General features: G+C 42.3%; 1 protein-coding gene across 11 annotated transcripts in view; it reads right to left on the bottom strand.

Moving 5' to 3' along the window:
- The window catches only part of LOC122993957 (disks large homolog 1-like), a 132,316-nt gene that overhangs the window by 17,667 nt on the left and 87,708 nt on the right, over positions 1-26,941 (bottom strand). For 7 of the 11 annotated variants that reach the window (XM_044368438.1, XM_044368439.1, XM_044368442.1 and 4 more), the window contains 10 exons: positions 16,887-16,940; positions 14,870-14,920; positions 13,977-14,101; positions 11,889-12,058; positions 9,377-9,513; positions 7,086-7,230; positions 2,417-2,546; positions 1,774-1,930; positions 699-801; positions 377-491 (listed from right to left, as the gene is read on the bottom strand). In XM_044368438.1, the coding sequence (XP_044224373.1) occupies positions 377-491; positions 699-801; positions 1,774-1,930; positions 2,417-2,546; positions 7,086-7,230; positions 9,377-9,513; positions 11,889-12,058; positions 13,977-14,101; positions 14,870-14,920; positions 16,887-16,940 (1,187 nt within the window). Of the gene's footprint in view, positions 1-376; positions 492-698; positions 802-1,773; positions 1,931-2,416; positions 2,547-7,085; positions 7,231-9,376; positions 9,514-11,888; positions 12,059-13,976; positions 14,102-14,869; positions 14,921-16,886; positions 16,941-17,801; positions 17,922-26,941 lie in introns of all 11 variants that reach the window. The other 4 variants (XM_044368440.1, XM_044368441.1, XM_044368444.1 and 1 more) reach the window with 2 other exon arrangements.

The following is a 26,941-nucleotide window of genomic DNA, read 5'->3' as shown; positions in this document are numbered from 1 at the left end:
GATTCCAGTACATAATCATTTAAATCATTAAAAAATATATTTTAATTTAATAAACACTTAGTTTGATTACTCATAATTAAATATATAATTCATGAACGTTCTCTAATAAATTATTTTGTTATTGTTTTAATGAATTAAATGAATCTTTCATTAATTAAATATTTAGTATAATCATTGAATACATTTTATTCACCCAATTATATAATATATAATAAATATGCAATTTTCTAAATAATAAAAAAATAATTTGCAGTTTCTTTTCTGTTGGTGAATCATTAACATTAATAAGTTTAATATCAATTTAAAATGATATAAACATTTCAAAATGTAAAGGTGGTTCCTCTGTTGTGACAGTTCTTATTCTCTCTGTACTGACCTGACGTATAGCGATCTCTTCTGGCTGGTCCGCAGAGATCCGGATCCAGAACTGATGCTGCTGTTCATCATCTGCTCTCGCAGGTCGTGAATCTTCGCCTCAAACCGGCTGTACTCTGAACAGGAAACACACGTTTACACTCAACAATCTGATAAAAGACATTTCATTCTGGGTGACATCAGTCCCTCCAGGAAACCGTTTCATCGTGATATCGCAATTTCGCTAAATGACTTGAAACTTTTCTGCATGAATGAATCGACATCCTGGACGGACTGTAAATGACACACAGGAGCCCTGACGTGACCGCAGGCGTCTCTCTCACCCTCTGGTCTGTAGTGGGCGATGATGGTGACCGTCTGCCCGGCGTTCTTCAGGGCGGCGGCGGCCTGTTCGTGCGTGGCGTTGCGGAGGTCCACCCCGTTCACCTGGAAACAACAACAGGCTCATCTGAGCAAACTGGGACCAGTCTGAATGTTTTAACTCAACTGGTTTCAGCTTCTCAGACCTGAGACACTTGACTTCATCTGGAAATGACCTTCAGTCAGTCGATCATCTCATCTTTATTCATCTTATAAGTAATTAAGTTTCTTAAAGTTCGGTTATTATTTGTCCAGTTATTTCAGATATTATATTATTGGTTTATTTTGAAGGAATCTTGTAAGTGTGTTTGTTTAATATTGTGTTTGTTTTGCACCTGATAAGGACACAAAGGTTTGTCAGTATTAGTTTCATGTTGTGTTTTTGGCTGATGAAGCTGCTTTATCAGCACAGTGAAGGTGGTTCTGTTGTTATCATCATCCTGACTCACAGTAAAGTTCACTTTATTATAAAGAAAAGCAGCATTATTTGTGTGTTTTGCAGTAAAAGCTGTATATCAGGTTAAAGCTGCATATGTGACTGTATGTGATTGTACATAAATAAATACTGTTGAAATATTTCATTTTAAGTTAAATGTGTTTATGTATAGCAGCCTATCAGAGGCTGTCATTAAGCTAAAAAGGGTTAAAAAGATATTTCATATAGATTGTGATTTATTTTCTGTTAGAGGTTAATAATACATGATTGTAGTTTAGTTCAGTGCAACAGGCCTGTCGTCAGAATGTGAAAAGATGGTTATATTTTTATTTTTATGTCCTTTTGTAGCTCTTTGCTCTCGTTCGAGGTGTTTGAACCGTCAGTCTGTTAGACACGAACAAAACAAACATCTCAGATATTTTCTAAAAGATCTTTTTCCTTCATTTTAATGATAAAAAACATTGTTGATATTAATTGACTACACGTCGTGTCAGTTAGTTAATTAACCTTCAGATCAGAGTGTCTTCATGTTTTTAACGTGTGTTTTCAGCGTTTTCATACATATATAAATATATATAAATAAAGTTAAATTGAATACGTACCGAGACCAGTCTGTCTCCTTTCCTCAGCTCTCCACAGAGGTCTGCTGGTCCTCCGGCGAGGATGAAGGAGATGAAGATCCCCTCGCCGTCCTCGCCGCCTACGATGTTGAAGCCGAGGCCCGTCGCTCCTCTGTGCAGCACCACCTTCCTGGGCTCCCTGTCGGCACGACGACACAGACAAGAGCTGTCAATCATCCTGACGTCATGTGACCTCACACAGCTGACGGTAACAATTACTTTATTTATAATAATAACTTTATTTATAATAATAACTTTATTTATAATAACAGAGTTTACAAAGTGCTTTGACGGACAAAAACCAAACAGCAGGACAGACGTAAGAAAAAGTTAGAAGAAGACGACAAAAGACACAAAAACACAAAAGATAAAAGATGACATCACAGAATAATTTCCAAATCATTTTTGATGCATTTGTGTTTTTTTTATAGATATTAGTGATGTGAATTTAATTTATAATGAAGTTTACTGTTTAAAATGTGCTGCTGCTGCAGTTCAAGCTGCAGATTCTGGACGTTATTCTTCATTATTTACATTTAAAAACATGTGATTATATTTCTGCCATCCTTATCAAACCTTTCAAACTCTCAAATACAAATCAATAGTATTGATTGTAACTCCTCACCGGGTGACGTCGTCGTCTCCCAGCATGCTCTTGGGTGTCGGGGAGTAGCGTCCCGAGGAAGCTGGCGGAGGGAGGGGCTGACCCAGGAAGTTGGGGGGGCTGATATGGTTCTCCATGTGCTGGGTGAAGGCTGCAACAGAGACACACACACACACACACACACACACACACACACACACACACACACACACACACACACACACACACACAGAGTCGATCAGTTAAACTCTTCAGTCCAGTAAATCCATCGATGCAGCTTCAACACGTATGTGATGAAACCAGGAAGTAAAAAATCTGTCAGTAAAATCGTCTCCTTCCTCCCGACTTACCGACTGAGCAGGTGTGTGTGTGTGTGTGTGTGTGTGTGTGTGTGTGTGTGTGTGTGTGTTTCTATCTCTGGTCCTACAGTTTCTCACCAGCTCAGACCCTCCTCCACACTCACCTGTCAGGCTCCTGATTGGACGAGGCCGGGAGCTGCTGCTGCTGGGGGGTCGTAAACTAAACCGGCCGGTGAAACGAGTCTGATCACAAAACTGTTTGTGTGTAATTTGTGTGTAAAAAGCAACAGAACTGTTTGATGTTTGATTTGTTTGTTTTTCAGCTCAGTTCACAGTGAACAGAATGATTCTACTGATAGAAACACAGTAGAAACACAGAGTGGAAACACCAGAGAGATGCACATCAGCTCCATTTACTCAGAGACTAAAATATCAAGAAAAGGTGAAAGGTGTGCTATCATTCATATTGTGACTTGAAACATTTTCCAAAAAAGTGTTTAATAAATGCTAAAAAGTCACGTCTGTTGTTTCCCCAAATGCAGCAAAAGTGAAGGATGTTAGCTCCAAAGTTAGCAACAATGGGTTAGCATAACACCCCCCCCCCCCGCTCGCGCGCAACTAATCAATTACTTGAAGATTTTGTACGATTTCAGTCGACCAAGATTTTCTTTGGTTGACTACAGCTCTAGAAATAACGACGGTGACGTAGCTGGTTAGATGTCATTCTGCTGTCACTGACTGTATATCATCTCCCTGCACCAACGACGTCAGCTTGTCTCAAAAGTAGAAAAAACTGTTGGAAACCGATCGTTCAGAGCCGTATGAAGCTCGCAGCATTACTGCTACATACGTTTACCTCGTTATCTGACACTCTGGCCACATTTAATAAGACAGAAAACAATGAACAGCACGTTACGGCCCCTTTAAAACACGTCTGGAGGGAATCTGTAACTGTGTGTAACAGCGGTGGACAGTAAAGCCAATTGATTCTGTTCACGTCTATTATCTGAGAGTGGAGCAGGGGATTATGGGATGGCTCCCTGCAGCTTCGGGCCCATCAGAACCGTTTCTCTATTATTCTAATATTTCCTTTCCTTTCTGCGTCTAAGCTGCTGTGATGGAGGCAGAGCGCACTTAACTGAATTATTTCTCATTCATTACCTCTGGCTCAGATCTTTGCTGTCCACTGTGGCGGGACGTCATTATACATATTGCCGCCCCCCCCCCCCCGCCTCCCCTCGCCGCCCCCCCCCCCAGTGCTGCAGTGATGCTGTGTGGATTAGCCGGGCCACACTGACAGCAGCTGAAGCTTGTGATGCAGCTCGCTGATTGGATTTGCTGCTCGTCCTTCACGCGTCTCAACCTCGACATCAGCAGCGGAGCAGGATGATAACTCAGAGGTTAGGAGTGTGTGTGTGTGTGTGTGTGTGTGTGGGGGGGGGGAGCTCGGGGGGTCTTTAGAGAAGAGGGATCTATGACAACATGGCGTCTGAAGGGATCTGATGTCATGCAGTCTTTGGACGGGTGGGATGCTGATACAGTCGAGTGTTCACGTTACAGCGGAAAACAAGAATCTCGTGCTGCTCAGTCTGGTTGGTCGGAGGATGACGTGTGTTCTCATCTATGTTTATTCTGTTACATATATTTTGTTCTTACATACTAAACGACATCACACAGTCCCTCCAGAATCTCAGGGAGTTTTTTTCGTGATTATCGCAGCTAAAAATGTGACCCCTCAGATTTATCTGCTGACCCTTTGGAGGGCCCCGACCCCTAGGTTGGGAACCACTGGACTAAACTAGCTAACTGTATATAAAGTAGTGTAAACTAGCTCCACCTCCAGCAGCTACAACAGTAACATGCTGCTCTAACACTGATGCTTCACTATTAATAATCTAATGATGTCATATATAATAATATATCAGTCAGAGGGACCAAACCACTACTTTTACTGCAATACTTTAACTACATCAAGCTCATAATACTTATGTACTTTTACTGCAATACTTTAACTACATCAAGCTCATAATACTTATGTACTTTTACTGCAATACTTTAACTACATCAAGCTCATAATACTTATGTACTTTTACTGCAATACTTTAACTACATCAAGCTCATAATACTTATGTACTTTTACTGCAATACTTTAACTACATCAAGCTCATAATACTTATGTACTTTTACTGCAATACTTTAACTACATCAAGCTCATAATACTTATGTACTTTTACTGCAATACTTTAACTACATCAAGCTCATAATACTTATGTACTTTTACTGCAATACTTTAACTACATCAAGCTCATAATACTTATGTACTTTTACTGCAATACTTTAACTACATCAAGCTCATAATACTTATGTACTTTTACTGCAATACTTTAACTACATCAAGCTCATAATACTTATGTACTTTTACTGCAATACTTTAACTACATCAAGCTCATAATACTGATATTATATAATTGATTGATTTTATTGTTTCTGTGTTTAGAAGCTGTTTCTTGTTGTTCGTCATCCTCAGATTATCTCTGGTCTGATTGATCCCTTCGGCGATTGATAACCTGATCATTTCCTCTCTCCTGGTGGGACGGTGTCACATGACCTCGTCCCGTCCTGCACTCATCAGTCCAGGACCGTCGTCTCCTCTTCGTCCTTCAGCTTCTTCACATTAAAGGTTCACTGAGGGAGTCGCTGGGAACAAATCCAGAGTTCGTGCTCTGAATGTTTTGTCGTCTTGACTTTGAAACGTGTTGTTTGGCGAATGCCGCTGGGATTGAAACACCCCCCCCACCCCCCCACCCATCATCAGAGACAGACTGCAGTCCCGCATGAATTCAACACTAATTCAGGGTCAACCAGGACCTTCTAATCTGGTTTGTGTGACGTTATAAGACCACAAAGATCCTCCACTGGCTTTACGTCCTTGTTTGCCTGGAAACAGGAAGACGTTTTCTCATCTTTCTTTATCTTCATATATATATATCATATATTTAAATATTACACTGTTCATGTACATGTATCCGTCCCGTTACTATAGTAACAGCAGTGACAGACTCGTGTTTTAAAAGCTGTTGTTCATCCTCTGTGATGTGAGAACGGCAGATTTCCACAGTGAGAGACGCAGCACGGAGCGTCTCTCCTGATTGGCTGCTGACAGCGCCGGACGGTGGCGGAGGAGAGACGGTAGAGACGCTGGTACGTCTGTTTGAACAGAGTTGAGCGTCCGAGTCGCTCTGTTCTGTTTCCATCACAGTTCTGTATTTAGTTCATTAGGAGACCAGAATCTGTAAAGTTTACAGCCTGTCACACTGCGTTACGGTCTTTGTACACCAAGTCCGTTTTTTCCTTGTGCGTTTTTTTAATCCGTCATCCGACAAAAATCGTTACGCAAAGAAACCTCGCACACTGAGTGCGATGCGTTTTATTATTATATCTGTTGCGAAAATTCCCAATACGAGACAAAATAGAGTCGTCAAGCAGTGAGGATGATTTTGTGGTTCTCTAAATTCATGAAAGAAAAAGAAAGAACCACACAGTAAAAAAAAGACCACCGATATCCACGATCCACACACACACACACACACACACACACACACACACCTGATCACAGGTGATCGGCCTTTCAACTGGATCTGCAGATATTCAGGGTTCAGCCTCAAAACGCTGCAACATACAGACCAGATGATGATCAATAGTTGTGGGTGTGTAACGTCTCTGCTGGAGCTGATAGTATCAGTGTTTCCAGGCTGTGTTGTTTGCGTGTACGGTGGCTCTGAGCGGTCAAACAACTCTGTAAAAGGCTTTTGACGGATGCAAAAAAAAACACACAGAAAACATGACATTGTATTTATTTTTTAACGTGAGACAATTTCGGACGAAAAAAAAACGGACTTGGTGTACGAAGATCTTTACTCTGTGTATCATGACGGGGCTGAAAAAACGGCAGCGAGTCAACCGACAAAATGTGATTCGACTCACGGAGCTTCTGGACGGATGCGTTCAGAGTGCAGCTCTAGTGTGGACGTACGCAGCAGCTTTCATTTCACCGCTGATCTGAACTTTGGCTGCAGTTCGACTCATCATCCACCGACACACCTGCGTTGGCCGATTAAATACGTCTAAGTGCACATTTTTTTTCAGACTTGTTTGTTACATGAACGGTGTATTTCTTCCTGATCATCATGGAAACTGAGATTAAAAACCCTGCAGATGTGATTACTTCCTGGACAGAGTATTAAAAACTTGTGTGCAGCGTTTCTGTGTCTGATAAACCTTCAAAGTCACACATTTGTTTCTCTAACTGGACTCCCTCAGACCTGATGATGTGGTGCTTTTAAATGCTCCTGCAGGGGAAAAAATAAGTTAAATCAAGACTATTGACTCACAGTTGGTGAGGTCGGGCGGGGCGAAGCTGTCGTTCATGAAGACACTGTTGGGTTTTGCCACTTTCAAGTAGACCACGTCAGGAGTGTTTTTCAAGGCAGTGACGGCGTGTTCGTGGCTCACCTCCTCCAGGCAAGCACTGTTCACCTGCACACAGGGAGGAGACACATGATTATCAGCTGATGGAGCCTGTTCACAGTCAGAACCACAGTCTTACAGGTTCAGAGGATGCAGACAGAACAGGAAGAAAAAGGAAAACCTGTTGATATATAACTGGTTATTCTGACTGTGGAGGGTTCAAGTGTTGGTCGAGATGGTTTCACCCACTGACAGCTGTGTGGTCACATCATTTAAATATCCTTTTAATATCATTTAAATATCCTTTTAATATCATTTAAATATCCTTAATGAGCTCCTGTTTCAGTGTTTGCTTGTTGACACGACTGTAGTTCTTTTCACTTAGTGGGACTTTTTGTTGCCGTCTGAAAACCGTCGGATATTTTAACGCAGAATTGCAACTAAAAGGGTAAAGTTTTCATAAATGTAACTCAAGTTAGAAACTAAAAACAATCTAAAATAATAAAGCAATCTTCTAGTCAGCCAATCCTGAACAACCGCTGAATTATTAATTACTACTACTACTCAGTTTCTCTACATTCAGCACTCAGGGTTTTGGTTTTTTTTTGGTGACCCGTCAGGTTTTGCCTGGACTCGGAGCTACCAGCCTCACACTGTGTGGTAGGACGAACTTAAACTCTTCTTTCTTTGAACTGATGAACTTAAACTGGACTCTTAACACTCAAGGACAAAATCTGAAAGCCCTGATTTAAGAAAAGAGACAAAATGATTCTGATTCTGCAGGTGAGTTTGAAGTTAAAATGTTTTCAGCAGTAACATGAAGCTGTCAGTGTTTTCTGAGGTTACACAGTGTTAAAGGGACCCAGAGTTGGTGCCGTGAGATAAATCATATTATTGTTCAGATATTGTGTGTTTTTAATGTTTCACGACATTAAAAAAAAGAAACTGTGACATTTAAATGAACTACATTTTATGTTACGTTTTCAGACATATCACAACAGAATAAATATGCAACAAATATCAAAATCACAATATTAAAAACTCTGTTTAATGCGCAGTTAGTCGCAGCTGACATGACAACTCACGGTTGCTGGTTGTCATAGTAACACAACACACTTTCCAGCTCGGGAGTTTTGCAGAAACTCAGCAGGCAGAAAACAAGTCAAAACCTGGTATATGACCGTGTGTGGATGAGCAAAACTGTGTCCAGTTTATTACAGGAACAGTCAGAGTTAATGTGTATAAAGTGAATTATTGGATATTAAATGTTCATCTGGAGGCTTCGCTGGAAATTATGACTGAAAGTTTTGACAGTTACAGCAGCGCACCTGCACTAAACTGATATAACAGCTACATGAGTCACGTTTTACCTGCAGGACTCGTATTTTAATGCTGTTGTTCATCGTTTGTGATGTGAAAACTTTAAAAGAAATAAAAAAGTTTGAGTCCTGGTGTTTAGTTTAGTTATAAAATCCAAACACAACGCTGTCAGCCAGACGGTGGAGACGCTGTCTGTTTAAACTGGAGCTAAGTAATTTCTAAATCCCATGAGGTCTCCAGGTAATACTGGTCCCGTGTGAACAGCTATGAGTGGAAGCACTGGAAACATCCCCTGATGACGTCATAGAGAACTGGTCATGCCGATTCATTTTTAAGGCCAATGAGGAAACTCCAACACTCGGTCAGCTGACCAAAGCTGCAACCACCACGGCCCTGCTGCTGCGGTCCAGCCAAACACTGAGCATCAGAGCAGCGATGGAAAGATTTGACATGAAAAAACACTCAAAGAAGCTGAAACGTCTCAACAGGAACGACTGAATCTGAGCCGACCAACAAAACTACTCAGCTAACGGCTTCACGGACAGTTTTAGCTGCTTGTGGAAGACGGATGTCTATTATCATGGTATCAAACGTTCCCAAATTCATATTTGTGTCATGTGGCTCTCTCATCGCTGTCTTTTTGTGGGTTTTGTTTCTTTGTTTATCCTTCTACAACCTAAATATAAGCTAATTTTAATTGAAGAAGATTAAAGAAATATTTTTAGCCAGTTTATTTATCTGTGACTGAGAACCAGCCTTCATTATTTAACATCATACTGATATAATATAGCCTAATATAAAACCTGTAGATAAATATGTTTCATGTCAGAGAGTGAAAACATGCTGAGCAGCAGCTGTTATATTATTACATAAGTATTGTATGAAGAGTCCTTACAGCCAGCAGTTTGTCTCCGATCTGCAGCCTCCCGTCTTTATGTGCGGCTCCTCCTTCGATGATCTTTGTGACGTAGATGCTGTTGTCGCCCGGGATGTGCTGGTTCCCGACTCCACCTGCTATACTGAAGCCGAGACCTGAAAACACACCAGGACCAGGACTCAAAGTGAGAGGAAGGATCCAACACGGACACAAACAGTAAGACTGAGAGAGAAAAAAAACAACAACAAAACACTGCTGCCAATTTAACACAGTCACAAATCAGGGCACATAGGCGCAGAAAAGCATATTTCAGGATGTTTCCGTGGAAACCGAGGCTTTGTTCTTGAGCCTGGCTTCTTGTCTGAATAATCATGAGGCCCTGAGGGATTTCACTAAAGCTCCTCAGCAAGCAGAAGCAATCCAACAACACGTCCAACAACACGTCCAACAACACGTCCAACAACACGTCCAACAACACGTCCAACACATCCAACAACACAACCAACAACACGTCCAACAACACGTCCAACACATCCAACAACACAACCAACAACACGTCCAACAACACGTCCAACAACACGTCCAACGACACAACCAACAACACGTCCAACACATCCAACAACACAACCAACAACACGTCCAACAACACGTCCAACGACACAACCAACAACACAACCAACACATCCAACAACACAACCAACAACACGTCCAACGACACAACCAACAACACAACCGACAACACGTCCAACAACACAATCAACGACATATCCAACGACACAACCAACAACACATCCAACAACACATCCAACAACACAACCAACAACACGTCCAACAACACATCCAACAACACATCCAACAACACAACCAACAACACGTCCAACAACACAATCAACGACACATCCAACGACACAACCAACAACACAACCAACAACACAACCAACAACACGTCCAACAACACGTCCAACAACACATCCAACAACACAACCAACAACACAATCAACGACACATCCAACGACACAACCAACAACACAACCAACAACACAACCAACAACACGTCCAACAACACGTCCAACAACACAATCAACGACACATCCAACGACACAACCAACAACACGTCCAACAACACGTCCAACAACACATCCAACAACACAACCAAAAACATGTCCAACACATCCAACAACACAACCAACAACACAACCAACACAACCAACAACATGTCCAACAACACTTCCAACAATACAACCAACAACACAACCAACAACATGTCCAACACATCCAACAACACAACCAACACGTCCAACACAACCAACAACACAACCAACACAACCAACAACACGTCCAACACATCCAACAACACAACCAACAACACATCCAACAACACAACCAACAACACAACCAACACAACCAACATGTCCAACAACACTTCCAACAATACAACCAACAACACAACCAACAACATGTCCAACAACACTTCCAACAACACAACCAACAACACATCCAACGACACATCCAACGACACATCCAACGACACAACCAACAACACAACCAACAACATGTCCAACACATCCAACAACACAACCAACAACACATCCAACAACACAACCAACAACACAACCAACACAACCAACAACATGTCCAACAACACTTCCAACAATACAACCAACAACACAACCAACAACATGTCCAACAACACTTCCAACAACACAACCAACAACACATCCAACGACACATCCAACAACACGTCCAACACAACCAACAACACATCCAACGACACAACCAACAACACGTCCAACACAACCAACAACACATCCAACAACACAACCAACAACACAACCAACACAACCAACAACATGTCCAACAACACTTCCAACAATACAACCAACAACACAACCAACACAACCAACAACATGTCCAACAACACTTCCAACAACACAACCAACACGTCCAACGACACAACCAACAACACAACCAACAACACAACCAACAACACGTCCAACAACACAATCAACGACACATCCAACAACACGTCCAACAACACATCCAACAACACAACCAACAACACGTCCAACAACACATCCAACAACACTACCAACAACACAACCAACACAACCAACAACATGTCCAACAACACTTCCAACAATACAACCAACAACACAACCAACACAACCAACAACACATCCAACAACACGTCCAACAACACGTCCAACACAACCAACAACACATCCAACAACACGTCCAACGACACGTCCAACACAACCAACAACACATCCAACAACACGTCCAACAACACATCCAACACAACCAACAACACAACCAACAACACATCCAACACAACCAACAACATGTCCAACGACACATCCAACAACACATCCAACACAACCAACAACACATCCACCAACACATCCACACCATCTGCACTGTTTCCATCAGCAGCTACAGGAGAAGTTCACCTTTAGTTTCTCTTCCTGCCGACAGATATTATTATATATTATTTAGATTTAACCACATGATGTAACCTGTTGTTTGTTACCTTTGGGTCCCTTCACCAGTTTGATCTCCATCACTTTCTCAGAGACGGGTTTCCTCCTGCGGACGTAGAGTCGAACCAGAGACCCCGCCTCTTTCAGCGCCTCCACCGCTCTGCTGTGAGTCACATCCCGAACATCCACCTCATTGACCCGCAGGATGACATCGTTGACCCTGAAACACACACATATTTTTTGACTGTGCTTCAGCCTGTGTGTGTGTGTGTGTGTGTGTGTGTGTGTGTGTGTGTGTGTGTGTTTATGCATGCGCAGGGTAAATATACTTAATGTCTGTTGTTCTTCCTGTGCAGACCCCTCAGGTGATGTTGCACTGTGAGTTTAGAGTTTAAATAAACACTCAGGAGCTGGTTAAATAACTGCAGTAGCTTCTTCCTTTGGTCTAACGTGGGTTTAAGGAGCGTTACTAACTCTCACACCAACAAACAACAGCTGGTTGATGAAAGTTGCCGACTGTGGCCGAGCTTGAACAAAGGCTGCTGCTTTTTATCTGTTCTAAAGAAGTACTGATGTTAAGTTTATGTTGGAGGTGTTAGACTTTTTCTAAATGCATTAAACAAGTCATTCCACAGCCATGCAGGTCCTGGAGAAGAAGAAATCTCTTCAAAAAATGACCTTTTAAACAATTTTTCTATTAAATTTAACATATGAGTTGTGTATACAGACGTGATCTGACCACGGAGGCCCATGAAGGACATCCACACAATTAAAAAGGGTTTATTTGACTCTTATTACTTATTATATTTTACCTCGGGACTGTTTGATAAGTAGAAAGTCAAAGTAATTTACATTTCTGTGACTTTCAAACATCACAACACTTTTTACACCAATAACTAACTGATGTAAGGACAGGTTTTAAAAAAATGTGTCATTAATAACTCGTTTTATTTACTGAATTTATTTAATTAATGTATTATTTCTTTTATTTATGAAAATTTGCAAACATCTTTTGACAGACCGACTAAAACAACAACGTAGAAATATATATATATATATATGAACAAACTATGACATCAAACACATTTAACATTTTTGTTCCTAACATGTTCTGATCCGACATATGATACTCTGATATATCTGTTGTCTGTAAACTGTGTTTTAGATCAGAACGCTCTGAGGAACAGCGAACGTCCACCTGATCAGTTTGATTTGTTTCTCTGGAGGAAAAGACAGTTTCCTGACAGTTGAGTACCCGAGCTCTCAGTCAGACACATGAGCCTCACTGACGACTGACGGAACAACAAGCAGGGTTCATGTTGGAGGCAACCTGAGAGCGAAGCTGCCCATCATCATCATCATCTTCGTCGTCGTCACCTGGATCAGGTGAGTCAGACTGTGGCTGCTGCATTATGAATGAAGCGGTGAAAGGCAGCGGGGCGCCGTGGGGGTTTCTGGGTAACGGACACCGGCTCTTACTGCGGACGTATCAAACTAAACACTTGTGTTGGAACGATGGGACATAAATTCAGCTCTTATCTGCTCTCAGAGTCCTTTAGATGTTTTAAAGTGCAGGACAAGAAGTTCTAGTGAAGCTCTGCAACCGTCTGTCTGACCATCTGAGAGCAGCTGCAAGTGTTTATATGTTAAAATTAAAACCATCGTTTGCTTTTCATGGACATTATTCATTCATTCATCTCTTATTTTATTGCATTCATGTTTTAGAACATGTTTCCCCCTAATCAATTTTATTTGTCAATGTTTTCAAAATCTATTTTATCTGGTAGTCTATTTATTTTTTAATCTATTTAATTGATTGTATAAAACATATAAATTGATTGTATAAAATTGTACAAAAGGTGTAAATTGATTGTATAAAATTTTCAGTCTCTTCTTAAAACACTTTTATCAGAAAGCGTTTCTCTGGTTTTTAAACTGTCTTTTCTTTGTTTTTATTTCTTTTACGTTTATCTTGTTTTGTTTTTACAATAAATTGTTTTTTATCTGTTTTTTTAAACTGAAATGATTTAATGATTTATTATTATTACTCATGTGCATTATTCTCTGATTGTTGTTACTGTCGGCTTTGAATCACATGAACTTTGAGTTGATTATCTGATGAAAGGTGTGTTCCTCACCTGAGCCGTCCGTCCTGGGCGGCGGCTCCTCCAGGTATGACTTTGGTGATGAAGATGCTGGGGTCTTCACCGATGTGGGGGTTGTCTGTGCCGCCCGCGATGCTGAAGCCCAGCCCCGAGTTTCCCTGGATACCGACGACAATCGACAAAGAACGTCATTAAGAAACCAACAACGTGTCGGTCCGTCTCTCAATACCGCCCCCCCCGCCCCCCTTCTCTAGTCCGTCTGTGGCTCTCATTGGTTCCTACCACTATTCTCCAGTCGACATGAAATGAAAAACATCATTTCTGTAACTCTCAGTGATGTAATTTCTCCTCCAAACTACGTTTAATAACATGAGGAGGATTGAAGCCTGAGGCCTGTTGAGCCTTACAGACAGAACGACAGACAGTCTGTGGTTCCTGTGGGACTCAGCTGGCAGAGATGGTTTTTTATTTACGCTGCTCTGATTATCATTATCGCACTTGAGGAAGCACACAGCTGAATTAGGAAGAGAAGATAATAAAGATTTCACCACAGGCAGAGTCAGGGATTAAAACACAGCTGCATTAAAAAAGAAAAGATCACAAATAATGTTTCTACAGAGTCAAGCAGAGTTGATTCATCACGTTTACCCAAAAAATTCAACCCGACATCTTTGGAAACTTATGAAACATCTGGATGAAGAGTTTAAAATAAAGCCTTGTTGGTTTGTAAAGACACCAGTTGGGAGTTTTAAAAGTACATAAAAGCAGCAACGAACAGTATCTGCAGCCAGGATCCGCTCGCTGTGAGTTAACGAGCTGCGGCTCCTCGTTAACGTGGCTCGTTAAAAAGGTGAGTGAGAGTTAACAACATGGCTGCCGTTCAGCCTAATAACATAAAGAACAGGACGTGGTGCTCGTGGTCTTACCCTCTCCAGCGTGATCTCCTCGTACTCATAATCAGCCTCCGTCCCGTTCACCTGCACACACACAACATTTATTACTCATGAGGATTCATCACCTCTATGTTTATAACCTGCAGGTCGTATTTATTCAGTCGTCTTGTCTTGTCTGTTGTTGATTTATTACTCATAAACAAGCAAAAGCAAAACAAAACTGAAGACAAAACAGACAAACAAATGCTTTAAGAGATCATTTATATGATGATTTTAAATTAAAGGGTTTAAGAAGCAGAATAAAGTTGGAGTTGTTGTTGGATAAGCAGCTTTTTTAAACCTCCTTTTCTTATTTTCTTAACATCTCAGTCTTGTGTAAATTAATCCGGCAGAGACGATGAGGCGTCTCGCTGACAGCGGCCAACATCCCGACCGTCACGGAGCCAATCAGAGGCCGGGAGGCTGTTTAGTCCGATTTAATGTAGACTGGTGTGACTCCAGCAGCGGTTCAGTCGGGGACAGACAGACAGGAAACAAACCACTACCAGAACCTTCATCAGTCTGAACGCAGCCAACAGAGACACGTGTACGGTGTGATGTCACACTGCACCGTGTTCCAGTCCTGGACCGCTGATCATAAAAAGTCTTTAAGTTCTTATGACTACTTACTTATCACAGAGATACTAGAGGAGAGAATATTACAGCCAACAGTAGGTGATGTTACACTGTCAACACAACATGATGCTGCAGCTGTTTACTGACATAAACACATCAGCACATCAGGAAACCAGCAGTCAGGTGTCCATAGTAACAGTGAGATATGTTTTCTTCGCTGTAATCATTCCTCCTGTTCATACTGGATATTAAAAGATCCTTTAAATGTGCTTTCAATGGAAGTGATGGAGGATAAAATCCACAGTGTGTCCACACAGTCATTTAAAAGTCTGTGTGAAGCTTCTATTCAGCTTCATCAGTCTGAGTTAGTCATATCAAGTGGATATCTGACACATTTACAGTCTTTGTGTTTCCCTGTTGAGCTGCAGGTGGAAGTATAGTAACAAAAAGAGGAACTTTGGCACTAAAAAGACTGTAACGTTGAAAGATATCTACTTGATTTGACTCATTTGGACGCTGAAGCTTCATATTAGCTTCAGATAAACTTTTGGACTGTGGATTTTGTCCTCCATCACTTCCATTGTAAGGTCATTATGAAGGGATCTTCTAATGGTCAGTATGAACAGGAGGAATGATTACAGCAAGAAAAACAGGTTTAATGTTCATCTGGACTCCTGACTGTTGGTTTAAGACAGACTAGAATAAACTGTGAACTTGTCCTGTTTGTACAAAGTGCTTCTTGCATGATGTCCAGTGTCAAACTGGAGACTAATGATGTCATAGGACACCTTTGGCCATGTTGAGTCAAATTATGCCACTTTAATTTGCATCTCTGTTACCAGTTTAAACGTGTCAAGTTGTACCGAGTCGAACCTGAGATGGACCATCTCTGAGGCCTCCATGCAGGTTATAGTGACGTCTCGCTGACCACAGCAGACCCACGTCGACCCGCCTTCTCTCTGCTTCTTCCTGTTTAAACAAGCTGAACGACTCTCTCTACTTCTGTAGCTTCTAAACTGAATCTCTGTGGTTTGAAGTTGAGTTTCTCTCCTGCGTCCCTGTTTGTTCTTCCACATATCTGCTTTATTTTACTTTCAGCCGTGTCGGAGCTGCTTTAAGTTACTGCAGATGAAAACATTTCCTGCTGCTGCTTCATATCAAAAGCTTTTCCACTGACAAGCTAACAGGACGGTTTGTATTGTGAAGAACTAACAGGAAATGAAATGTGTTTAACCACCGTTTTACAGCCGCGACTTTGACCGCTAATCACAGCCGTGATGTATAAAAGTCCGCTGCTTTCAACTGAAGACGAGCGCATCATCAGTTAAAGACAAGTAACGGAGACGCGGATCCCTGCTGCGCCGGGATGACGACAGACGTGTTGTGTGTGTGTGTGTGTGTGTGTGTGTGTGTGTGTGTAGAGCAGGAGACTCACATATGGAGGCGTGTCCAGGCTGTCTGTGTTGACCACCACAGGAGGAGGGTTTGCCTAAAAAAGAGAGAGAGAAGAAGAAGACACATCACAGCGTCAGAGGAAACATCTCAGCTCAGGAAAAAAAAACAAAAAACAAAAACAACCCCATTTAGATCAGCATCCAACTACAAACCCCCCGAGCAACCTCCCACAGAGCTCCACCCCTGCACACGCACACACACACACACACACACACACACACACACACACACACACACACACACACACACACACACACGCTGAACCGAAGCCGTCCGCCGTGCAGCAAAAAAAAACACAAAAAAGGCAGCGCTGACATGAAAGACTTACTCTCCTCATGATGCTTACAGACCAACTGAGGATAAAAAGAGGCAGCGTGTGGATTTGAGCAGAGATTAGTGAGGGCAGAGCCGTACGTACATGACGGCATTTCACACTGCAGAAGAAGATGCAATGTTGAAGCATGAAGGCTTAAAAAATAAATAAATAAATAAATAAATCAGTCAAGCTCAAGTCCTGCAGGACGGCGACTCTGCTCCTCAACACTTCTTCTTCTTCTTCTAGTTTTTAAATTCTAACTCGCTCGCTTGCTCAGTTTCTGCCCCGCGAGGAGCCAGATGGGCTCTTTAAAAAAAAGTCAAATGGGGGGGGCGGGGTGGGGGGGTGGGGGGGGGAGTGTGTGGCATTTCTCCCACTGTTTTCTATCTCTAATCTGCTCACTTCATCAGAGCAACACAGCTGGACAGCAGACATGGAGCTAAACTCTATATGACAGCAGCCAAACAAACAAACACATGAGCAGCCACATAAACCAGAAGACAAATAATACATCTATAGATGAAGCAGGAAGGAAAATAAAACAACAACAACAATAACAACAACAACAAAAAAAAAAACCTGTGACGTCGGAGGGATGATGGTGGTCTCGGCTGGGATTGGCGAGATTGGGATCACAGGGATTATGGGAGAGGAGGGCGGGGTGGCCTCGGCCTGCTGAACAATAGCATGGTGAGGGGTCTAAGGTTAGACAAACACAGTGCAGCACAGATGAAGAGATGAGGAGGAGGAGGAGGAGGAGGAGGAGGAGGATGTATGCATGTCCCTGTTGACTGACAGCTGTTGTGATCAGCTGTACCTGCTGTCTGTCTGTCTGTTTGGTTTTATTATGCTCAGGTGCCAGCCGGGTGGAGTTAAGACACACAGAGGGGGGGGGGGGAAGGACCGCAGAGTGTCAGAGAGGTCGGCCAATCACAGGAAGACGCTCTGTGATTGACAGATTACCTGACACTTGTGCTTTTTTCAGACGATCCTGATGTGGCAAACTCATCACCCATCTGCTGCTCTGAGATGATTAAAGCTGCAGAGTGTGTGTGTGTGTGTGTGTGTGTGTGTGTGTGTGTGTGTGTCGGTCTCAGCAGGGGGGTTGATGTTCTTTTTTCTGATTATTGGAAAAGAGCAGATATTTCAATCTGGTGGAGCAGAGAGTATTAACCCTGACGGCACCGAGGGTCAAAGGTCAAGTTTATTTTATTACTGCAGCGCCTTTAAAACAACAAGACATCAACGTATGTTTTACATAACAGAATGATATAAGAACACACACATATACACATCCACATTATTCCCAACCTCATGATCATCAGGTTCAGGAATAAAGTGGATAATTAAAATAAAAACTAAATGATAAATGGAAAATGAAACAGGAGAATGAAAACAGAAAAGTCTTGATGTGATTCATCAGTAGTGAGAGTTGAGACTCTGAGGACAGGAAGTAGATCCGTCCCAGACCACCAGAGAGGTCTGGGACGCTTCGTATCATAAGATCAGATCAGAAATATATCTGTCTCTGCTACATACATTCATTTACTGTTATCTGATCTTTCTTCTAGTGAAACACTGGATAGTTTGTTAAACTGTTAACATGCAGTGAACTCTGTGAAATACTTCAGGTCATTTTACTGGAGCAGCTGCTGCTTTTTCTACATGTTATCATGTTAACAGAAGCTGCATCATGTGTTCAATACTCACAGATTAATAATGAAATCTTCAGTTTGTATTTTAATATCAAACTGTCTTTGATGTAATCAAGTGTTTTTGACGTAGGTGTTATTTTAGTTTTATATTTTGAGCTTCTTTATGTTTCTTTGTCTTTTAACATCTTGAGATCATGTTGATTATTTTATTTTGTCTCTGTCCTCCATAAATAAATCAGATCATATGTTATTTTAATTATCGATTAATCTGCTGGTGATTTTCTCAATTAATCGTTTTGTCTATAAAATGTCAGAAAATAGTGAAAGATTCCTGTTCGAAGCTGCAACCAGCATGTTTATTATTATTATTATGATTACTGAATCAACTACTCATTGCAGCTCTAATATAATTTCATAACTCTTCATATGTGAGACAGCGATCTCTCTCCCCACATAAAAACAGGATGAAGAGTAGTGAGCGTGAGTGTGAGGCGGCCCTTCAAACACTGTGACCTCTATTATGCAAGAGAAGGGACCTCATGAAGCTAGCTGGCAGGAAGTTGCCGCTCTCTGTGTTTTCGGTAGAGGGCTTAATTGTTGTGCTGCAGCAGCAGAACCCGCAGCCCCATGGAAAACCAACAGCCGCTAAAATTAGCCCCCCGCGCATCGACCGCATTGATCCGCCGAGCCCTACTTCTGGAGCGCCGCTCTGAAAGCCTGCTGACAATGAGGCTTAATTGCTCCCAGAGAATACAAACCGGTCTGACAAACGCAGCAACACCAGACACAGAGAAGAGAGAGAGAGAGAGAGAAGAGTTTATGTTTTAATTTAACAGTGACGGCTGGGAGTGAGCACTCCCCCGTTCAGAGCTGAGATGATGATGATGATGATGAACCAGGACTAGAGAGCCTGATCTGATCCAAAAGACAACATTCAGTCTAGTGCTTAAACATCAGCTGATGAATCAACACCTGATTCATCAATTAAGTTATTTATCATGTGAAACGTTCTGTTTGTCTTCACTGTGACGATTCGCTGCTTTTCTCTCCTTCATGTCATCTGTTTGTCAGAAAAAACAACATTTTATATGACGTCACTTTGTGCTTTAGTACATTTTAAGGGCTGTTTCACTATAATCTGACAGGTTATAGTCTAACAGATGAATCATTGATCTGCAGCCCTTAAATGAATCAATCAGATAATAAGTCTGCTAATATTCAACAAGTAATGTGATCTATATTAATCCTTTATGGTGTAGAGAGCCAAACACTGTTAGAAACACATCAGTGAGCTACTCAGCTGCACTGACATGTTCCTTCATCACACACACACACACACACACACACACACACACACACACACACACACACACACACACACACACACACACACACACACACCGTCCTGCTGCCAGAAACACTCACTACAGCACCAAACGTAGATTCATCCGCCACTGAAAATAGTCCCCAACAAATGCACTGTTTCCTCCTGTTTGTTTGTTAAACCTACAGTGAGCAGCTGTTATTGATCCTTTAAACATGAAACTGTTTGTAAAGTTTTCAGTAGGAATCAGAGAGTCAGAGAGTATTGATAGATGAACTCATTGACGATAAGAACATTTTAAAACCAGAGACTGATGGTTTAAATGACATGTTGAACGGATACGGATCAAACATGGACACATGTTGATTCTCCGTGAAGTGACCGACTGTAGTAACTCACAGATCAGAACATGTGCAGCTCTGACGACGGCACTTCAACTCAACATCGTTATTTGTCCTCAGTAATAAACCTTTAGTTCCTCATGATGAGTTCAAGGGTCAAACGTCACAACAAAAAGGCAACAACTGATGATAAAGAGTCAAACTGACCTCAAACAAAAAGCAAACTTGTTGAGCAGTCGGACAAGAACTTTTTCAGTCAGCAGAAACAATCAGCAGCATTAGATTGAAGATAAGAACATCAGATTATGAATCAGCCATCAATGACAACCGATTTAACTGATTAAACCACAAAGTATTAACCTGAGACCTGTGAGACTAACGTGACCAGGAAGGAAACAGCTTCCAGTAAAACCAGTCCTCATCTCCCAGCTTCAGACTGAACCACGTCACATGTGTCTGATGTTTTAACTACCTTACTGAAGACGAAGGGGACCCAGGGGATCTCCGGCCTGCTGGCTGCGTGGCTGCTGCTGCTGCTGCTGACCACTTTGGCCGTGCTCTTGGTGGGACTTTTCTTCACGCTGTCCCGCAGGTTGAGGAATCGGCTGCGAGCTCGGCAGGACGCCGGCACCGTGCAGGCGGTAAATGTCGACAGAGACGCCGCCTGGACCTGAGAACGACCCGGTGGCGGCTGCTGCTGCTGCTGCTGCTGCTGGCGGTGAAGCTCGATGGCGTGCTGCCTCTGCAGCGGGTGCAGGTGGGCGATGGACTCCTGCAGGTTGATGTTGACCCGCGGCAGCTTCTTCTCGCCGCCGTTCATGGCCTTGGAGGTGAACTCCTGCCGGGGGTAATGTGTGGTCATCTTCCTGGAGGAGATTCCCGATTGGAGGAGGAGGAGGAGGAGGAGGAGGAGGATGATGTGGTTAAATAATAAATGATGGAGGGTTTCCTTCAGGCTTGTTCGGTGTCTGCGGTGCGACGGCGGCAACAGATCCAAACTCAATCCTGTTAATTCAGGCTCCACCACAGAAGCACAATAACACTCCCTCTTCAGCTGCTCTTCCTCTGTGACGCCCTCCCTCTCGTCTTCTCTCATTCTCCTGCCAATTAATCGGCTTCAGTGAGCGAGGCACATGTCAGCACGATGGGGAGGGAGGGAGGGACGGGGGGGGTGCTCCACTCGCTGCATGAATAATCGATAACGCCCCCGGATTCAGACACAGCGACGTGCATGTCAGCGTCAGCAGCGAGGGGGGGGGGGCGGGGGGGGGGGTGCGACGAGGACTCCTGGTTAGCAGCGTGCTGGCAGGAAGCTGCAGCTTTTCATGTGGATATTCTCTGCAGCAGCTTTAAGCCTCTGCTGAAGATAAAAAACCTGACAGTCGACTCTCGCAGGATGTTCAGAGCTGAACCACGAGCTGCTGCTGCTGATGATGCTGATGATGATGATGCTTCTCTTCGTTTTTTAGGTTTTATTATTTGACACTGCAGCTGCAGCCTTTGACTGTAACGTTAACATACAGTCAGACATGTGACTGCTCTGTATAATAACTGTCACATCCAGGTTACTGATGACAGCGTCCAGATTTGTTTGAAGCTCTTAATTTGACTTGGTTGACACAGTCTGAAGCACCTCTAGAAGGAATCATATCATCTATTTTGACAATCAAATAATCTTTGTAGTGATTTTTTTTTAAGTCAAATTTCCAAACATCTGCTGGTTGCATCGTCTCTAATAAAGACCTGCTGAGGTTGAAACTGTTCATGTTTTAATTGTCATGAATAAAAACAAGTGATAAAGATTAATAAACACTTTTTATCTGAAGTTTTTGCACAAGTCTGAAGTTTATTTTTAATGTATATATGTTGCTCACAACTCTTTAAAAACAAACTTATCAACAATGTTTATATCTCCTCAGGTTTTTACTCTAAAATATCAATAAATATCTGCTTCTGAACCCCAGTACTGGTTGGACTACATTAAATATAGTATAATGATATTATCAGTATAAGAACTGACACTCAGCTCTACTGAGTAGACTACCAGTCTACTGACTGGCTTTGCACTCTGGACTGTTTAGTATCCAGCCTTCATGTTGGGTAAACTATGAATGGACAAATCATTCTTTACAACATAAAATACGCTCCAGAATAACCCACATATGAGCGTTGACATGACAACGGTCGCTGTGCGGGACAGCGATCTGATGTCATAAGTGGATTTAAAAATCCAGGAGGAGGGTTTTGGTGGGAGGAGCGTTTCCTCTCCAGCATCCAGCTGAACCACACTGACCCATCGAGCTGAAACATCACCGCTTCACTTCTACACGATCGATAAACCAGCCTCCATCGTCTTTATTCACCGAACAATATCTACAGTCCCTGAACGCCTCATCTCCGTCCGTATTCATGATGAAGAGGCGACGATTTCAAAACAAATCCATACGCAGCCGTGGAAATATCTATACGTCTGCATTGTTTTTGATGCATTTGACTGTCATGTGAACAATGAAGCGGTGTTATTGTCGCTGCGTTCGCCCCCCCCCCCCCCCCGAGGCTCCATCAGCATCGACCCGCAGCGTTAAACGTGCAGGAATCTGGATCCTGATGCACACGATTCATAACAACAGGAGCACAAACGCAGCATTTAGAGAGCAGATCAATACGACAAACTGTGAACATGTGGTCACAAGCAGGATGTAAAGAGGTTGACTGAGTGCATGTCAGAGCCTGCACACACACACACACACACACGCACACACACACACGCACACACACACACACACACACGCACACACATATAGAGGTACAGCACTGAACAGGATTAGTGCCTCGGCTCTGCTGCTGTACGTCTACAGCTCCACCTACAGGCCGCACAGCTCAACACACACACACACACACACACACACACACACACACACACACACACACACACAGACACACACACACACACACACACACACACACACACAGCTGCGAGATTCACTTTCATCATTGAAGATAAATGTAGAATTGTGCGAAACATCATTTGAAATGACAAAACCGGCTAAACATTGGAATAACGGGGAAATACTGATCATCTCTCAGAGAGACGGAGAGACTCGCTGCCTTCCTGGACTCGTTAGATGAATCATCACAGAACAGTTGTTCTAGAGAGATATAGATTAACGCTGGCGTTGTCACATATCTATCAATATAAGTGAGGATATTCATCTGAGCGGAACAACTCATCAATTCCCCATAAAATCCAGCAGCTGCACTACAAACTGGAGCTGCTAATAGCTGATTCAACATACTTTAAACAGACTAAATGCAAACACATATACACTTAAAAAAAAACAGGCTCAAGCTGTAGCTCAGTTACCGAATCCATGGCAACCTCATACATCCTGGTTACATATTATAGGAACTCCTGAAGCAGCGACAGTCTCCCCCATCCATTCATCTCCAGATATCAAAGTTGTACATGTGGGAATGTTGGGGGGGGAGTCTCTACGTCAGGACATCTTTTAAATAGTTTGTTCTTTTGATATTTGCAGTTTAAGCATCATTTAGCTTTACTGAGGTTAACCCATCAGATTTCTGCTGTTTTAAATCCTATAACAGATAAATAAAACAGCCGTGTTGATGTTTTCTGTCCGTGTAGATCTTTAAGCTTGTTGTGCGGATGGTTAACCTGCGGTGGTCGGGCTGCAGGTGGAGGAGTGGCGCTGTCGACACGCCTGACTGACGGGACACCAAACAGATTACAGTCATGAATCTGAGCTCAGAGACGTTTCAGCCCTGCAGCTTCTCCGCTGGGCTGAAACGTCTCTGATCACGTCCGAACCAACAGCTGCAGGAAGGAGGGAAAGAACCGCAAAACCCCGCCAGTGTTACTGCCACGATCCAACAACAGGACGAAGACCAAACAAGTTTACAATTATTAAAGTATTAAATTAAAAAGTTCATGTTCTCGTAGACGGCATGAGGTGACAGAAACTCTCCTGGTTGAACCATCAGTACGAAACATGAACAACTGTTAGAGAATATCTGCTTCTTGATGAAAAACAGCCTGAGGGCAAGAAGTCAACTACAACTCCCAGGGTGCAATTCATCCAATCACTTCAGGTTCTGTTATGTGCGCCGCTAACAGCGAGCTAAAGCTAAAAGGTGAGACTTTAATAAAAGGTTCAGCAGCTTAAAGCAGCTCTGTTTCTGATTCTGGGTCAGTTTGGGATGAATTTAGCTGCTGTGTGTGTTTTTATTTGTTACCTTCATAAATATCTTTGATGATTTCCAGCGGATGTCGACTAAAGCCACACTGACTGATGCAGACTTCTCATTCAAGCCTCCTTTTGTGAACGAGATCAAACAGCATCACTTTTCAGAAGGTATCCTGCTCTGAACCGTCGAACATTCACTTTTATCTTGTTTTCAGATTTGGTTCCTTTTCTTTGTCGATTGTCTTCTTAGTGATATGTCTGTATTTTTTAGCCATGCTAGCAGCGTAGCTCTACTGGTGCTGATGTTGGTCTTCCACTTTACTCCAGACTGAAATATCTCAACAACTATTAGACGGGTCGCCATGAAATTTATCATTTAAACTCACAACCTTCTTGTTGTGAGGAGACAGAGCTGAGCACTACTGCCTCTTCACAACAGGAAAACTAAAACAACTCAATTACAGCTGAGGCTTAAAGCTCAATAAAATAAGAAGCAACAAGAGACTTTAGGGTAAAATATTAGAAGCAACAACAGTTGGTGTTTTCACACCTTTGTAATCCGGTTGAATCTGACTCTGGTTGATATATTTATGGATTACAGACACAAAAACAGAAACACATCAATAAATAAATAAAGTTATATTATGTTAAAGTGAAAACACTTATTTCCAACATGGTCCCAAGATGTTAAAAGACAAAGAAACATAAAGAAACACAAGACACAACATAAAATACGATGACAACCTGATGTCTACTGAAACAATGTCACTGCAGATTTCATTATAAATCTGTTTGTCTGTTTCCATCAATAATCCCAACCTGACTTCTATCAGCTGCTCTCATATTTAAAAACTGCTCCTGGTATTATAGTTACAGCATGGATCACTGTTATCTAAATTACACACGTATTGATAATATTGTACATATGATGCAGCTGTTCAACACTTCTGAATTCATCACCGTCACACGTCAACAGGATGCATTTAATGAATACTGAATGTTATTTTGCAGTTTGTTCCTAAATTTAGCCGTCAAACCTCTGAACCAATCAGAACAGGCATCAACCCTCGGTACCATTCATGTTGGCAGATCTGAACACGGCAGTCGGACCAAAGCAACCAATCAGAGACCCTTTAGAGGAGGCGGTTAGTTTGGTGGGAAAGTGATCCGACCGGCGTACTGGCTGCTGTAGCCAGGTGTGCTTTGCATGCTGGGATGCGAATGTGTGAATTTAACAGTTGCTCGCAGCCAGCCGGAGAGGTCAGACGTTGTATTTGACCAGTGCAGCTTCTTTCAGGACCTTCTTCCTGTGTTTATGGTGCCGCCCCAGACACATCTGACCAATGAGAGGAGAGCGCGTTCTCGCCTGGCTTTTAGTGATGCATTTTGGTTCGCTTGGATTTTTTTTTAGCGTGAAAAGAAATCAAACCAAGTTTAGCTGCTTATTCACTGATACAGACCAGAACAAACCAGCTACAGGTTGGAAAACACCTTAAACCAAAACTATTTACAACTAAAACTGGTTTTACAGCAAAGCATGTAAAGCGCCGTGTGGAAAATGACAAAGAGAAGTTAGTTTCAGACCAGGACTTCACTTTCTAGTGTTCAGTGTCAGTAAAACTGAACAGATTCTGTCAAACTTCTCCATCTCTGGGAAAACCACAACAGTAAACGGACGTGCAGGGTGATGATGGTCGACAGGCGGACGGGTTACTGGTACTGTAAAGTTTCATGTGAAAGCACTGCTACTAACCAGGAAGCAGGAAATGGTACTTCAAAATAAAACTGTTGCTCCGGAAACTAGTGATTTTATTTCTTAGACAATGTTGACCCAAATGCTCGCGACTCACTGAGGATGATGATAGTTGGGAACCGCAGCTCTAGAGGATGTATTCCAGCTATGCTAACACACCAAACCTACATGCTAACATGGTTAATATTATACCTGCTAAACATTAACATACTAGCATTGTCATAGTGAGCTGGTGTTATACAGCTTCAGAGCTGCCAGCATGACATGTTTGACTCTATTCCTTCATATAGTTTCTATATTTTTTTGCTTTTGAAATGTTTTTTTTATAATTCCCAATGAGAACAATGTTGGTTTGTAAAGTACTAAATAACATTCAGACAGTAATGAAGGGGAGCTGTAAGACTTTTTCTACATAAACACACTTGAGTCAGTTTGACTCTG

This window comes from Thunnus albacares, chromosome 12 (assembly GCF_914725855.1).
Source record: "Thunnus albacares chromosome 12, fThuAlb1.1, whole genome shotgun sequence".
Classification (NCBI taxonomy): domain Eukaryota; kingdom Metazoa; phylum Chordata; class Actinopteri; order Scombriformes; family Scombridae; genus Thunnus; species Thunnus albacares.
This window is presented reverse-complemented; position numbering and strand designations above follow the sequence as displayed.